The sequence below is a fragment of the Heteronotia binoei genome, chromosome 5 (assembly GCF_032191835.1).
Source record: "Heteronotia binoei isolate CCM8104 ecotype False Entrance Well chromosome 5, APGP_CSIRO_Hbin_v1, whole genome shotgun sequence".
Taxonomy (NCBI): Eukaryota; Metazoa; Chordata; class Lepidosauria; order Squamata; family Gekkonidae; genus Heteronotia; species Heteronotia binoei.
Genome location: NC_083227.1, coordinates 15,232,870 through 15,250,015, shown reverse-complemented (window position 1 = coordinate 15,250,015; position 17,146 = coordinate 15,232,870). Strand labels below are relative to the sequence as shown.

At 44.5% G+C, this 17,146-nt stretch overlaps 1 protein-coding gene across 1 annotated transcript; it reads left to right on the top strand.

Moving 5' to 3' along the window:
• Positions 1-598: 598 nt before the first annotated feature.
• LOC132571084 (gastrula zinc finger protein XlCGF57.1-like) lies at positions 599-16,945 on the top strand. Its single transcript, XM_060237756.1, has 5 exons — positions 599-651; positions 4,174-4,288; positions 10,525-10,595; positions 11,545-11,671; positions 14,207-16,945. Exons 2-5 carry the CDS (start codon positions 4,174-4,176, stop codon positions 15,850-15,852), a joined length of 1,959 nt encoding a protein of 652 aa, XP_060093739.1. The 5' UTR covers positions 599-651; the 3' UTR covers positions 15,853-16,945.
• Positions 16,946-17,146: the final 201 nt, after the last annotated feature.

Here is a 17,146-nt window from a genome sequence, read left to right as displayed (position 1 = left end):
GGTGTGCAGTCCCTTTTAACTTGATGGCCAGAACGCCCTTTGGAGTTCAATTCTGCTTGTCACACCCTTGCTTCTGGCTCCACCCCCAATGTCTCCTAGCTCCACCCCCAAAGTCCCCAGATAATTCTTGCATTGGACTTGGCGACCCTACCTGAAGTTCTCCCTATTATCATCAGCAATTCAAATAGCAAAGCCCCTTACCTTCCATCTCCCCCCCCCCCCCCCCCCCCATTTCTTGCTGGGCCCCTCTAGGAAAGCGCTCGCTCCTTTTAACCCTTTTGGCACTGCAGAAGAAGGCATGAGAATGGCTTCGTAGGCGTTTGGGTTAATTAATGTTCTTCCTTCTTCCTGAACCGCCTGGGATCCCCCAGGAGCGCAGCCCTGTGCGGAGTGACTCCGGGGCAATCCCGCTGAGTTGCAAAGGGCACTTCTGACGGCAGACTGGCTGAAGTCCAGCGCAATTTGCCAGGGTCTAGGCACCGTTCCTCCAGTTTCCTTTGTCTGCAGCACTGAAGGGGTTAAACAACAGAGCTGGCTGCTAGAGAGGCCGTGGAGGAAGAGGAAAACAGGAGAGACTCTTTTTCCCTGGGGGGGGGGAGGGTATGTGTGTCCGCCATTGAATCGCGCGAGAGAGAACAGGGAGGGCTTCAGGTATGCAACAGCAGGCAAAGGCCTTGCAGCCGGATCCTGGGAAGGTTTAATCACAAGCAATGTTCCCTCTAAGCTGCAGAGTCTTGTGAGCAAAAATTCTACTTTGTGAGCTGCTAGTATTAAAGTTGGTTCAAGTGGGCAGCCGTGTTGGTCTGAAGCAGTTGAACAAAGCAGGAGTCAAGTGGTACCTTTAAGACCAACCAAGTTTTATTCAGAACGTAAGCTTTCGTGTGCTCTCTGAACACGCTTCATCAGACGAGGGGATCAGGTATTGTGGGCTGAAATACATGCAGTTTGTTGATTAAGAGGGCAAACTGGCTGGGATCACATAGTGAAATAGTGGCTTGGCCATTTGGTCTGGATAGCCGTAAAAGGTAATAAAGTTTCTTGCCAGTTGGTGTTTCTGCAAATCTAAGTAAATCATAAAAGGACATGTATTTCCTAGTTGTAGCCCACCTAATTTACTTATCAACATCAATCTATACATTATAAACATCATTCTAGTCTGCCATTAGAAAACATACAAGAATACATAAGATGAAAATGGGTTAAGTATATGCAATGAGTTAAATAGCAAATATCCCTTATTTGAGAATGTCAATATAAAACATTATTCTGATACACTATTATAAAAGAGAAATACATTGGGATACTGTGGTTGTATAGCTATACTCACTGAAAGTGGGTTTAGCATATGTAATGAGATTTTAAAAACCCAATATCCCTGTTCAGTCCTGGGATATTTTATAATAGTGTATCAGAATAATGTTTTATATTGACATACTCAAATAAGGGATATTGGCTCTTTATCTCATTGCATATACTAAACTCATTTTCATTTTATGCATTCTTGTTTTCTAATGACAGACTAGAATTATGTTTATAATGTATAGATTGATGTTGATAAGTCAATTAGGTGGACTACAACTAGGAAATAGATGTCCTTTTGTGATTTACCTAGATTTGCAGAAATATCAACTGGCAAACTTTTATTACCTTTTATGGCTATCCAGACCAAGTGATCAAGCCTCACTGTTTCACAATGTGATCTCAGCCAGTTTGCCCTCTTAATCAACAAACTGCATGTATTTCAGCCCACTATACTTGATCCCCTTGTCTGATGAAGCGTGCTTAGAGAGCACATGCAAGCTTACGTTCTGAATAAAACTTGGTTGGAATTAAAGTTGTGAGCTACTGAATAAATTATTGTGCTCTGGGGCCATTTTTCCTGAGCTAAGGCAAAAATGTGTGAGCTGGAGGCTGAAAATCTGTGAGCTAGCTCATTCTAACTCAACTTAGAAACACTGCTCACAAGTATGGTAAGTCATGGAGGGTGGGGAATAAGCTTTTCATTCCTGGAAGAGAGAAATGCTGCTGTTCTATGTGTTTTTGGTGAGGAGTTGGTATTAAATAATTTTAAGTCATGAGGATCTCTTTCTAAGAAAACCCATCCTTGCAGGAAAAAATGTGGAACCAATATCCACCGGGTTTCTCATCTGCTCTTCTAGAGAGCCAGTTTGGTGATGAAGTGCGTGGACTCTTATCTGGGAGAACCGGGTTTCATTCCCCACTTCTCCACTTGCAGCTGCTGGAATGGCCTTGGGCTAGCCATAGCTCCCATAGCAGTTGTCCTTGAAAGGACAGCTGTTGAGCAAGCCCTCTCTGCCCCACCCATCTCACAGGCAGTGTTCCCTCCAAGCTGAGTTAGCGTGAGCCAGCTCACAGATTTTTACCTCCCAGCTCAGACATTTTTGTCTCAGCTCAGGAAGGATGACCTCCCCAGAGCACAATAATTTATGCAGTAGCTCACAAAGTAGAATTTTTGCTCAACTTAAAGGGAACATTGCTCACAGGATGCCTGTTGTGGGGAGAGAAGATACAGGAGATTGTAAATCGCTCTGATTCAGAGAGAAGGGTGGGGTATAAGTCTGCAGTCTTCTTCTTCTTCCAAGGCAAAGGGACTGAGAAATCATTAGCAGATCACATCCAGGACTTCTGGGATAGCTCATCTACCCTATCTGTCTGTCTGTCTGTCTGTCTGAGGAGTGATCAATTGGACTGTTCTCATGGCGGTTCATGGCCTCCCCCTGCTCCTGTTCATCCGAGCAGCCCCTCTGCCCTTGATGTCCCTCAGCTTTTTCACCTCTGCTGGCTGTTTGGACAGAGTTACTACCTGTGACTGCTAGCTGGCTCCGGTCCTGCCCATCCCTTCCCAGTGTGCTGACCTGAAGGGGCCGTTCCACTCTGCTGCCTGAGGGTATTCGCTGCCACAGCCTCCTAACCTCCCTCGACTCACTAGGAACCCTGCTCGGGGCTTCATGGGGATATTTGGGGGTTCCCCTGGAGAGTTGGCAACCAGCTCTTCCACCACTTCTCTCCACCTTAGGGATTCTCCAACCCACTCCTAGCGTTCCAAGTGGTTGGGGAAACTATGTGGCACAGAGGGACTCCGCTATAAACAAACATGATATTTATTTAAAGCAGGAATGTCAAACATGCTGCCCTGGGGCCAAATGGGCTTCTATCAGGTCCTTGAGCAACTGGCTCTCGACTGCTTCCTTCTCCCTCTCTCTTGCTTCCTTCTGCATCTCAGTTTGCTTTGCAAGGCTTGCTCAATTGCACAGCAGAGCTACAGAGCAAAATCTCAATTTTCTACGTTGACTGAGGCGTCTCCCTTGAGGAGAAAGGGGGGGGGGAGGAGTGCTTGCTTTGCCAGGCTCTCTCAATCACACAGCAGAGCTACTGAGCCAAGCCTCTCTTCCTTCTATTGGCTGAGGCTCCTCCCCCTCCTGGTCCCCTGGGGAAGGAAGGAAAGAGCTTCCTTTGCTCAGTTCCCTAGATCCCATGGGAGAAATACAAAGAAAAGCCTTTAAGACCAACAAGTGCTAATTTTTAAAGCATAAGAACATAAGAGAAGCCATGTTGGATCAGGCCAATGGCCCATCCAGTCCAACACTCTGTCACACAGTGGCCAAAAATTTTTTATATGCTTTATTTTAGGGTTTTTGTGTTTGTTTTTTAAATCTTTAATTGTGTTTGCCTGTGTCCTTTATAAAGTTTATATCTCTGCAACTTTATCTGAAATGGGGTACGCACATGGCCTGGGCCAACTTGACCCGACCCAACAAGGTCTCAGTTATGTCAAATCTAGCCATCCTGCCCCAGGAAATGCAGCGCTGGGTCAGAGGATGTGGGCCGGAGACCAGTTCCCAGGCGGTGGCCCTGGCCGAAGGTTTCCTGCTGAGTCAGGCAGAGGAGAAGAGGCAGGCAGAACAGGTGGGGGGATTTCCTTTGCTCATTTCAAGCAACAACCTTTCCTGGAGTCTTCCCTGCCAGATATTTCCACCGCTTGAGAGTTCTCTAGGCTGGGAAGAAAAGTTAACCCTAATTCTTGCCCTTGTGGTTGAAGCAGCTCTGCTGGTTGATGCAGGGAGGAAGAGTCTGGGAGGGGGTCAGGATCTGTCTGCTGGGCCTGTTCCACGCCTTGTTTTATGCCTCTTCCACGTCTTGCTGCTCTTTCAGATGTGGGGGCCATCCATGAAGATGGAAGGGACGTTCCCTGAGGCAGAAGGGGCTCCATCCGAGGAAGGGCAGAGGGCTGTGGCCCAGGAGGGTGCCCAAGATGCCCTCTCATGTGGTAAGGCTGTTTTATGGCTTGATGGGATTGGGGCACACCATGAAGATCTTGAGTAGATAAGGGAAATTGTTGTGTAACCAACTTGGATTGAATGTGGGACTTGACACCACAGGATGTACTGATAGCCATTCGCTTTAATGGAGCTTAAATTGATTCCTGGAAGGTGTCATGGTTAAGAGCCCAGACTCTAATCTGGGAGAACCGGGTTTGATTCCCCACTAATCACCGTGCAGCTGCTGGTGTGGCCTTAGGTTAGTCACAAATTCTCTGAGCTGTTCTCTCAAGAGAAGTTGTCAAAAGAGCCCCACTATCTCAGAGGGTGTCTTTTGTGGGGAGGGGAAGGGAAAAGTGATTGTAAACCACTCTGAGACTTCAAGTGAAGGGTGGGGTATAAATCCAATAATCTCCTCTGCCTTCTCCTCCTCCTTTGTCTCCTCTTGAATTAAAATATTCATATCTCACCTCCTTTCTGTTAGAGGGACTCCAGGCAGCTAAAAAAAAGGAGAGGTAGACAGATCTGGGTGTATCTCTTAGCCATGGTGAAAATGGGATCTGCATGTGTGTGTGTGTGGGGGGGGATACTTGCGTTGTGGTTGGACCTGATGACTTACTTGTAATCGATATCCATTACTTTAGGCAGAGATGTGTTTAGGAGGCCTCACTTGAAATCACCTTCTGCCCAAGTCTGCTACACGTATCTGAATGATAATTCTGTTGTGCACCTGAAAATAACCAAGAGTATCCTGGTATCTACATTTCCGTAGAGATTTTTTTTAAAGAGAACTCAAAACACATAGAATTTAGTTATATCAATTAGTGTCAAATTGGTAAGAATTAGCTTCCTAATTTGGTCCAAGGAAATCAGTTCAAAGTCCAGTACAGAACCAGTGTAATGTATAGTGCAGGAGTGGCCAAGCTGTGACTTGGGACCCACATGGGACTATTTCGTACATATTGTGTGGCTCCCAGAGGAGGAACTGAATGCAGGCTTACTCTCAAGGAAGCACGCTTAGCATCAGGACCTCAGTCAACTGACCCATAGGGAAGTGAATATTTCTGCTGTGTGTGAAGTAGGGAAGGAGAGGGGGAAAGATGGGTTTGCAGGCTCTTCTCCTCCACCTCAGAGGACACCTGGAGACCTAGAGTGGGGAAAGAGAGCACAAGGACCGAGGCAGTCCCTGGAAGGCGGGCTGGAATTAAAGGAGCTGTATTTATTAACCTTGGTTTTAAGGCAAAGAGAGATGCATAATGATGCAAACAGTGGCCAGTGGTTTATATAGTAGCTGAGTGTTTCATTCTCCCACAAGTGGAAAAGAAAAAAAATTCCCTAACCTTTCCATATGATGGAAGGCTTAAAGATAGTGGCTAGACGTAAAAACTGTGTCGTCATAGGTGATTTTAACTACCCGCAGATTGATTGGGTCGATATGTGTTCTGGTCGAGAGAAAGAGATTGAGTTTCTAGATGCGCTCAATGACTGTGCTATGGAGCAGATGGTCTCTGAACCTACCAGGGGTGGGGCGATCCTGGATGCCCAAGACTTGGTGAGAGATGTAAAAGTGATCGCACCGCTTGGGAGCAGTGACCGTAACATTATTGATTTCACCATTTGTATAAATAGAGAGTTGCCCCAAAAGACCAGCACAACCACGTTTAACTTTAAAAGGGGTAAATTCTCTGAGATGAGGAGGCATGTGAAGAGGAAACGGAAAGGAAAGGTAAATACAGTCAAAACCCTTGGGGAAGCTTGGAGGCTATTTAAAACTACAATTCTAGAAGCCCAGATAAAATATATACCACAAGTTAGGAAAGGCACAAACAGGTATAAGAAAAGGCCTGCATGGTTAACAAACAAAGTAATGGAAGCTGTAAAAGGTAAGAAGGACTCCTTGAAAAACTGAATTAACTAATCCCTTCCTACGCTATACATTACAACTCTGGGACAAGTATAGATCTTTAGTGATTCAACCATCGACTCCAATTATGTCTTTCTTGGGGCAACCCTGGTTCCCACCGGGCATGCCCAAAGAAAACTTCCAAATTTGGAGGAAAGAAAAAATTATTAGAATCACAGACATTAGTGCCAAAGGTAAATTATATACACGTGCTCAGCTTGAAACCAAATTCAAAATTGAAATCCCTTGGTATGAATACCATCAATTACATGATACCCTAAACAAGGTGATCCCAGTGATGCAACCCGTTAGCCAGTTGAATGCCTTTGAGAAATTAATACATGAAGAAAATGCGACAATGAGAGGTGTAATTGCAAAAGTGTATTTTTTATTAAATCAAAAAAATTGGACGCATCCTACATCACAGCAAAATGCATGGGCTAAGGATTGTAAAACACAACTGACTGAGGAACAGTGGCATACAATCTGGACATCATCTCTATGTAAATCTAGATGTACTACTTTTAAATTGCAACAATATAAAATAATCTCGAGATGGTACCTAACTCCACAAATGCTAAGCCATGCACAAAAAAACATCAGCTCCCTTTGTTGGAAAGGTTGTGGGACCTCTGGCTCCTTCCTTCATTGCTGGTGGTTGTGTCAAAGGGTGCAGAAATTCTGGAGCATCCTAATTACCAAAATTGAAGCAATTGTAAAGGAAGCCATTCCTCATACCCCTGAATTTGTCCTTCTTAACTTGTGGCCGAAAACGGCCTACTCCAAATTGAAATCAGAACTTATTTCACTTTTGCTATTAGCAGGTAAATTACTACTTGCAAAACTTTGGAAGAATACCAAAATACCATCAATAACTCTCTGGTTTCAGAAGGTATGGGAACTTGTAATACAAGATAAGATTGCCTCTCAACTCATTGTGGGAGACAACCCCAAAATAGGGGGAAATTTTGTAGAGAAATGGTTTCCATTTTTAGACTTTGTAAACAAAAACACATCTAAGAAGTACGCAATGCCAAAAAAGTACCTTAACTTTGTTCTTTACTAAAGTTGACTTGTACAAACTGGGTCAGTTAGAGAATGCATAGGCAACTGTTTAGAGGTAAGACTATATTTATAAATATAGGTATTAGTGTATAAATTTAGACTCATGTTTACATACATATATGCGATTATGTATGTGCATGTATGTGCACATATATTTATATTTTGTTATTATATATTTGTTACTCATCTATTTATTTATTTATTTTCTCTTTTTCTTTTCTTTTTCCTAAAATATTTGGCTGTATCAACTCTACTGATGTATGCATAAGCAACTGTGTTTGAGTCACTCTCTTGTATTTGTATAAAGACTGCTGTTATCTTTTTTTTATAAAATAAAAAAATTTTAAGTTTAAAAAAAAAAAGAAGGACTCCTTTAAGCGGTGGAAAGCTAGTCCAAGTGAGATTAATAAAAGGGAACACAGGCTGTGGCAAATCAAATGCAAGACTGTGATCAGGCAGGCAAAAAGGGACTATGAGGAGCATATTGCAAAAAACATAAAGACCAACAATAAAAATTTCTTCAAATATATTAGAAGCAGGAAAACAGCCAGGGAGGCAGTGGGGCCCTTGGATGACCAAGGGGTCAAAGGATTACTGAAGGACGATAGGGAAATGGCTGAGAAGCTGAATGCATTGTTTGCCTCCGTCTTCACTGTGGAAGATGAGAAGTGTTTGCATGCTCCAGAACCACTTATATTGGAAGGGGTGTTGAAAGACCTGAGTCAGATTGAGGTGACAAGAGAGGAGGTCCTACAACTGATAGACAAATTAAAAACTAATAAGTCACCGGGTCTGGATGGCATACATCCAAGAGTTCTGAAAGAAATCAAAGTTGAACTTGTCGATCTTCTGACAAAAATATGTAATCTTTCATTGAAATCTGCCTCTGTTCCTGAGGACTGGAAGGTAGCAAATGTCACCCCCATCTTTAAAAAGGGTTCCAGAGGAGATCCGGGAAACTACAGGCCAGTCAGTCTGACTTCAATACCCGGAAAGTTGGTAGAAACCATTATCAAGGACAGAATGAGTAGGCACACTGATGAACACGAGTTATTGAGGAAGACTCAGCATGCGTTCCGTAAGGGAAGATCTTGCCTCACTAACCTGTTACATTTCTTTGAGGGGGTGAACAAACATGTGGACAAAAGAGACCCGATAGATATTGTTTACCTTGACTTCCAGAAAGCTTTTGATAAAGTTCCTCATCAAAGGCTCCTTAGTAAGCTCGAGAGTCATGGAGTAAAGGGACAGGTCCTCTTGTGGATCAAAAACTGGCTAATTAATAGGAAGCAGAGAGTGAGTATAAATGGGCAGTCTTCGCAGTGGAGGATTGTAAGCAGTGGAGTGCCGCAGGGCTCAATACTGGGTCCCATGCTCTTTAACTTGTTCATAAATGATTTGGAGTTGAGAGTAAGCAGTGAAGTGGCCAAGTTTGCAGATGACACTAAATTGTTCAGGGTGGTGAGAAACAGAGAGGATTGTGAGGCACTCCAAAGGGATCTCTTGAGGCTGGGTGAGTGGGCGTCAACGTGGCAGATGCGGTTCAATGTGGCCAAGTGCAAAATAATGCACATTGGGGCCAAGAATCCCAGCTACAAATACAATGGGTTGTGAACTGGCAGAGACTGACCATGAGAGAGATCTTGGGGTCGTGGTAGATAACTCACTGAAAATGCCAAGACAGTGTGCGATTGCAATAAAAAAAGGCCAACGCCATGCTGGGAATTATTAGGAAGGGAATTTAAAACAAATCAGCCAGTATCATAATGCCCCTGTATAAATCGATGGTGCGGTCTCATTTGGAATACTGTGTGCAATTCTGGTCACAGCACCTCAAAAAGTCGACTGCGGGGTGACATGATAGAGGTTTACAAGATTATGCATGGGATGGAGAAGATAGAGAAAGAAGTCCTTTGCTCCCTTTCTCACAATACAAGAACTCGTGGGCATTCAATGAAATTGCTGAGCAGTCGGGTTAGAACGGATAAAGGGAAGTACTTCTTCACCCAAAGGGTGATTAACATGTGGAATTCACTGCCACAGGAGGTGGCGGCGGCTAGAAGCATAGCCAGCTTCAAGAGGAGGTTAGATAAAAATATGAAGCAGAGGTCCATCAGTGGCTATTAGCCACAGTGTGTATATATATATGTGTGTGTGTGTGTGTGTGTATATATATATTGTGTGTATATATATATTGGCCTGATCCAACATGGCTTCTCTTATGTTCTTATGGACTTATGGGGACTGTTATTACCAGCTTTTTTTTTTTTTAAAGTCTTCTTCTAGCATGGTCATGTTGTCAAGTATGTACATATATATATTATTTTTATTTATTTTTATTTTATTTTAGTTGACTTATTTATTTTAGTTGACTTATATTCCACCCTTTCCTGCAAGCGGGCAAAGAAAGTATTAAGAGTTTTAAGAAAGATGTGTGTAATATTTTTTCATGTCTTGCGGCTCTCAAACATCTGACATTTATTCTATGTGGCTCTTACATTAAACAAGTTCGGCCATCCCTGGTATAGTGCAAAGTGTCATACTGCTTATATGGCAGGCTGGGGGAAGATCTGGTAGGTCTGTCTCACTCTCAGCCATTGCAAAAATTGTAAATTATGAGCTTGGATCTTTTCCATCACCCAGAAGCAAGCAAATAGCAAAGCAAATAGCAAGCCTTTATTGGCATAAAACAGATTTAGCAGTAAAATAGCAATATAAATAATATAAAATCCTAGATTATAAAGTACATAGGGAGCTAAAATACATAAAATAAGTAAAATATATATGAGTCGAGTTTAGCCAAATTAAATAATTAAAAGATAAAATGTGGTCATTCCAGAACCACATTTTCTGTCGTATTTCCATGGCCTGTTGGAGAAATCTAGCCACCATTAAAGTTACCTCAGCGCAAGTGTCATTTAAAAGTTTGTGGATAATAACACCCAGAAGCACAGCTGTTTATCTGTATGTCTCAAGGTCTTGAAATGCTAGACCAAAGGAGTGTTTTTCTGAGCTCCAAAGTCCACAGGGGACATTTCAAATCTCCAAGAAGCCTGAAACATGTCAGCAGAATTTATCACTCCCCAAGGCTCATGAGGACCTGGTGCTTCTCTTCTGCCTCACTCACAGTTTTCTAAAAGTCATTTCAGATTTTCTTGAGTGTACCTAGTGCAAGGTTTAACAACCCTGGAAACGGGTATGTGTGAAGCAGGATTCAAGCAAGTGAATGAAAAGGCACATCTAACCGTCTTCCTTCCTCCTTTGTCTCCCTTGCAGATGGTGCACAGATGCTCTCAAGCCGTCTTCTTTGCACAGATGTGGAAGCAGCTGCTGCACCACTGGTCCAGGTAGGGGAGATGAGAGGGAGGATGGCCTGGGAGAGAGCCAGTTTGGTGTAGTGGTTAAGTGTGCGGACTCTTATCTGGGAGAACCGGGTTTGATTCCCCACTCCTCCACTTGCACCTGCCGGAATGGCCTTGGGTCAGCCATCGCTCTGGCAGAGGTTGTCCTTGAAAGGGCAGCTGCTGTGAGAGCCCTCTCCAGCCCCACCCACCTCACAGGGTGTCTGTTGTGGGGGAGGAAGGGAAAGGAGCTTGTAGGCTGCTCTGAGCCTCTGTCCTTGAAAGGGCAGCTGCTGTGAGAGCCCTCTCCAGCCCCACCCACCTCACAGGGTGTCTGTTGTGGGGGAGGAAGATAAAGGAGATTGTAGGCCGCTCTGAGCCTCTGTCCTTGAAAGGGCAGCTGCTGTGAGAGCCCTCTCAGCCCCACCCACTTCACAGGGTGCCTGTTGTGGGGGAAGAAGATAAAAGAGATTGTGAGCTGCTCTGAGCCTCTGTCCTTGAAAGGGCAGCTGCTGTGAGAGCCCTCTCAGCCCCATCCACCTCACAGGGTGTCTGTTGTGGGGGAGGAAGGTAAAGGAGATTGTTGGCAGCTCTGAGCCTCTGTCCTTGAAAGGGCAGCTGCTGTGAGAGCCCTCTCAGCCCCACCCACCTCACAGGGCGTCTGTTGTGGGGGAGGAAGTGAAAGGAGATTGTGAGCTACTCTGAGACTCTTCAGTGTGGAGGGCGGGATATAAATCCAATATCTTCTTCTTCTTCTTCTGGGTCCCCCCTTCCTTCTCAGTAGGGATTTTGTTGCTACACTTGCTGCTAAGGTGCTTGGACGAGTGACGCTCTGAACCCCACTCCCTTTACACCTGCCAAGCTCTCCATCCCGCATATACCTGGAATTATCCTTCCCAGTGTGCATTCTCTGCCTGGCATTATCTCTGACGAGGGAACCTGCTTTCTCTTTCAGTGTCCCTTTTCCTTCGAGGAGGTGGCCGTGTATTTCACGGAGGCCGAGTGGGCCCTGCTGGATCAGGACCAGAGAGCCCTCTACAGGGAGGTGATGCTGGAGAACTATTGGAGCGTGGCCTCTCTGGGTAAGGATCTTTCCTAAGTGTCAAAGGTGCAAATTGCTGCCGTTGGGATGGTGCAGAGATCAAAATATTGAACACAAATCATTTTCACATGTGCTCCACAACTTGTCTGCTCTTGGGTCTCTCGAGGAGTTGGGTGGCAGTGACAGACTGAATAGCTGAAGGTCGAGAAGCTCCTTCCATCCGTCTTGCAGTTCTCAAACATCTGATGTTCCTGTCTTGTGGCTCTCCAACATCTGGCATTTTTATTCTATGCGGCTCTTTTAAGAAAGTTTGGCTCCCCTGGTCTGTTGCCATCTGGTGTTTGGTGGTCTTCCAAATCCAGTCATGGAGCTCATTTCATGAATCCTCTAGAAGATTTTGGCTTCGCTCTTGCCTCCCTCCTCTCATCTTGTTACAAAACTGAACACAGGTGCCAACTGGCCCATTCTTGAATCCGGCCTTGAAAGAGATAAGGATGGTGTATGCAGGGAGGTCCAATTATGGACACTTACAAGGCCTAATATTCACATTAACCCTTGGAAGGTAATCAAGGTGCTTTGCTTCACAAGGTGATATTTCCTTCTCAAACAAGCTGACTGCGAATGGGTACATTTCATAGTTATGTCATGAAATGAGCTCCATGACTGGATTTGGAAGACCGCCAAACACCAGATGGCAACAGACCAGGGGAGCCAAACTTTCTTAAAAGAGCCATATAGAATAACCGTCAGATGTTTGAGAGGGATGGTGGCTCAGTGGTAGAGCATCTGCTTGGTAAGCAGAAGGTCCCAGGTTCAATCCCCGGCATCTCCAACTAAAAAGGGTCCAGGCAAATAGGCATGAAAAACCTCAGCTTGAGACCCTGGAGAGCCGCTGCCAGTCTGAGTAGACAATACTGACTTTGATGGACCTGGGGGGGGGGCTGATTCAGTAGAAGGCAGCTTCATATGTTCTTTAGGGGAGGGACGGTGGCTCACTGGTAGAGCATCTGCTTGGTAACCAGAAGGTCCCAGGTTCAATCCCCGGCATCTCCAACTAAAAAGGGTCCAGGCAAATAGGCGTGAAAAACCTCAGCTTGAGACCCTGGAGAGCCGCTGCCAGTCTGAGTAGACAATACTGACTTTGATGGACCAAGGGTCTGATTCAGTATAAGGCAGCTTCAAATGTTCATATGTCAAAGGAAGGGGCAAGGAATAGGAATACAGAGGTTCTGCTTTTCTTTTTGCCCAGCTCTTTTTTTTTGCCGTATTCATCCTTTAATTACATTTAAAAATCAAACAGAAAACCAATGGAAACATAAATAGATACATTACTATATCTAATCTAGTACAGTCCTTCAAAGTCTGACCTTCATTGCATGTTTCATAAAACTAACCAATGTTTAACAATCGGTTGCATAATATACATAAGCTAGAGGACTATCAAAAATAAATCAACTTTCTATAATACTGATTCTGTGGAATGATGTCATTTTCAGAAAGAAAAGTAAGCAAGGGGTACCAAACAGACACTACATGTCTTTCATATTGCTCGTAAGATATATCGTATGAATTATAAGCGGTTTTGAATAATATGAACATTTCCCACAGCCTTTGATACCAGGCTTCTAATGTGGGTACATGTTTCTCTACCCAGTGTGAGGCTATGACTAGCCGGGCTGTGGCTTTCAAAATACGAATTAATTCTGTTGTACTGGAACTAATCAAGAGCCCAGCTCTTGATTCTGTAGAATTATAAAGCCTGCTGGGTTAGGAGGGAAAGAAGCCTTCTGGGGCCTGAAATATGGGAGCTCAGAAGCTCCATACGGGTTTAAGATTAGCGGTGGGGCTTCAGGGACTGGAGTATCCTTCAATCCTGCATATTCTGGGGGAAGGTGGGAAGTTAAATAAGGTCAGCCAAGCTGGAAGAGCCCAAAGGGCCATCAGCAGTGTTCCCTCTAAGCTGAGTTAACGTCAGCTAGTTCACAGATTTTTAGCCTCCAGCTCACATGTTAGGGGAGGGATGGTGGCTCAGTTTTAGAGCATCTGCTTGGTAAGCAGAAGGTCCCAGGTTCAGTCTCCCAACATCTCCAACTAAAAAGGGTCCAGGCAAATAGGCATGAAAAACCTCAGCTTGAGACCCTGGAGAGCTGCTGCCAGTCTGAGTAGACAATACTGACTTTGATGGACCCAGGGTCTGATTCAGTAGAAGGCAGCTCCATATGTTTGTCTCAGCTCAGGAAAAATGTCCCCAGAGCACAATAATTGATGCAGTAGCTCACAACTTTAATACCAGTAGCTCACAAAGTAGAATTTTTGCTCACAAGACTCTGCAGCTTAAATTGAACATTGGCCATCATTCCTTTCCTACATGTAATGGGATCTCCCTTTTTAGGTCAGTGGTGGGACTGGAGGGGCTGTGGTGTCCTTCAGTACTGGATATTCTGAGGAAAGATATGGGGCTTTAGTTAAGATCAGCCAAAGCTGGATGTGGCCTTTTCTACTGCATTCCCAGAGATGCCTTGGGACCTTCCCTGCCCTTTCAGAACCTAATGGGATTTCTCTTTTCTTATTCCAGCCGGAAATGATCAGAGGAATGAGGAGGTTGAGGAACTGCATCATATATCGTCCGATGAAGTCAAGAATGAAGATGTGCGAGGAAACTTCAAGAATCAAGGCAGACCTAAGGGGCAGAAAGGCAGCCACATGGTTGAGAAGAAAGATAATCCCATGCCTTACCAAGGGGGGAATGTTTGTGAAGTAATTCACTTGACGGAAGAAACATACAAGTGTGTGGAGTGTGGAATGAACTTCTCAGATAAAACCCAATATAATACCCATTTGCAAATGCACAGTGGAAAGGAGATTCATCAATTTTTAGAGTGTAAAAAGAGCTTCCTTTGTAGAGCAGAGCTCCTTGTACATCAAGAGACAGACGCAGGAGAGAAACATGACAGGTGCTCAGACTGTGGCAAGAGTTTCTCACAGAAATTAGACCTTATTGAACACCAAAAGATTTGTTCAGGAGAGAAGCCATTTTTCTGCTCAGAGACTGGAATGGCATTCTCTGATGGAAAAAAGTCTAATGCACACTTTCCAGGGCGCAGTATAATGAAGACGTGTAAATGCCTTTGTTGTGGAAAGTACTTTAAATACAGATCAGAGCTTCTTGCGCACCAAAGAATACACACAGGGGAGAAACCTTTTGAATGCTCAGAGTGTGGGACAAGATTCAAGCAGAGGAGCCATCTGCAGCGGCATCTAAGCACCCACACAGGAGAAAAACCTTTTGAATGCTCAGAGTGTGGAAATAGATTCATTCAGAACAGTGACCTTCAAAGGCACCTAAGAACCCACACAATGGAGAACCCTTTTGAATGCTCCGTGTGTGGAAAGAAATTCAGTCGGAGTTACAACCTCCAAATGCATCTATCAACACACACTGTAGAGAAACTATTTGAGTGTCCAGAGTGTGGAAAGAGATTCAAGTGCAGTAGCAGTCTTCAGCAGCATCAACGAATACACAGGGGTGAGAAACCTTTTGAGTGCTCAGAGTGTGGAAGAAGATTCAGGCAGATTGGCCATCTTCTTATGCACCAAAGAACCCACACAGGGGAGAAACCTTTTGAATGCTCAGAGTGTGGGATAAGATTCAAGCGGAGTAGCCATCTGCAGCGGCATCTAAGAACCCACACAGGGGAAAAACCTTTTGATTGCTCGCAGTGTGGAAACAGATTCATTCAAAATAGTGACCTTCAGCGGCATCTAAGAACCCACACAAAGGAGAACCCTTTTGAATGCTCCGTGTGTAGGAAAAAATACAGTCAGAGTTACGACCTTGAAATGCATCTATCAACACACACTGGAGAGAAACTATTTGAATGTCCAGAGTGTGGGAAGAGATTCAAGTGGAGTAGCGGTTTTCAACAGCATCAAAGAATACACAGGGGGGAGAAACCTTTTGAGTGCTCAGAGTGTGGGAAAAGATTCAGTCAGACTGGCAATCTCCTTGTGCACCAAAGAACCCACACAAGGGAGAAACCTTTTGAATGCTCTGAGTGTGGGATAAGATTCAGGCGGAGTAGCCATCTGCAGCAGCATTTAAGAACCCACACAGGGGAGAGACCTTTTGAATGCTCTGAGTGTGGAAAGAGATTCAGTCAGAGTGGCAATCTTCAACAACATCAAAGGACCCACACAGGGAGAAACCTTTTGAGTGTTTAGACTGTGGAAAGAGATTCATCAGAGTGGCAATCTTCAACAACACCAAGAAAATCGCACAGAGGACAATCTTTTGAACGCTCAGAGTATGGAAAGACATTCAGCTGGAGTGTTGTTCTTCAACAGCGTCTAGGAATTCACACCAAGAAAAACTCTTTTGATTGCTCAGAGTGTGAAAAGAGATTCATTCATCAAAGCTGTGATCTTCAAAAACACCTGTGAACTCACATGGGGAGAATCCTTCTGAATGCTCAGAGTATATGAAGGGATTTTGTCAACCTGGCCACCTTCAACGACATCAGAGAACCCACATCAGGAGAAACCACATAACTGCTTAACTTGTGAAAACCACAAGTCACACCACAAGACAACCACAGACCATAGAAAGGGTTGAAACCATGTAAACACTTGTGAAGTCCTTGCATCTGCCCAGAACCCTTACGCTAACCTGGAGGAACTGAAATGCTTTCCCCCTGCCCCATGGGTGCTGTAACTCAGGTTTCCAAAATGGCTCAGTTTTCTCTTTGTAGGCAAAGAAGGGAAGGGAGAACAGCAACCCAGCTGCATTCCAGGTGTGCCGAGAGCTGCCTGCTTTGCCACACAACTGGCCCTTCCCTCTCCTTTTTCTCCACTCTCTGAAGAGACTACCGATTTCGAAGTAACTACCTAGAGAGGTAGGAAGTGAATAGAAAGTTCCCAGGCAGGCTTTGGGGTATTTCCGAGCAATGCACTGGGGCAAAGGTAATGTTTTTCCTGGGAAGGAAGCAGGGTTTTTAAATGCTGAGGAAGAATGCAGCTTCATGTAGAGAAAGAGACATCTGTGTAGAGCTGTCCCCAGCGGCAGCTGTTTTCTGTCAGACCGTGCAGGCGTCCAGGTAAAACGGACCAACAAGGGAGCAATCTTGCCACTTTGTAAGCTTTTAATGCCTGCTCTAATTCTTGTAATATCTAGGTAGGGCATGTGTAGGAACCAGGGAAAGAAGGATGCATTTCTAACCAAATTTCATTTGTTCTTCTGTTTGCTGGTCTGGTGCTTTGCTAAATGTATGCTTGTAAATGTTTCCTTTTGAATAAATATTATAACCTTTTGATTAAAGTAATGGTTCTCTGTACCACATTGTTTGCCCAGCCCCTTTGGATACATTATTTTGCAAGAGGGACTCCCAGGGAGGAGGGAAGCCATCTCTCCAGGGGAGCCCCAAACAGCATTTGATCCCAATGGCAACCAGGAACTTGGTAGCAAGATACCACTCTATGCTGAGTTTGAGTGAGCTGGCTCACAGATTTTTAGCCTTCA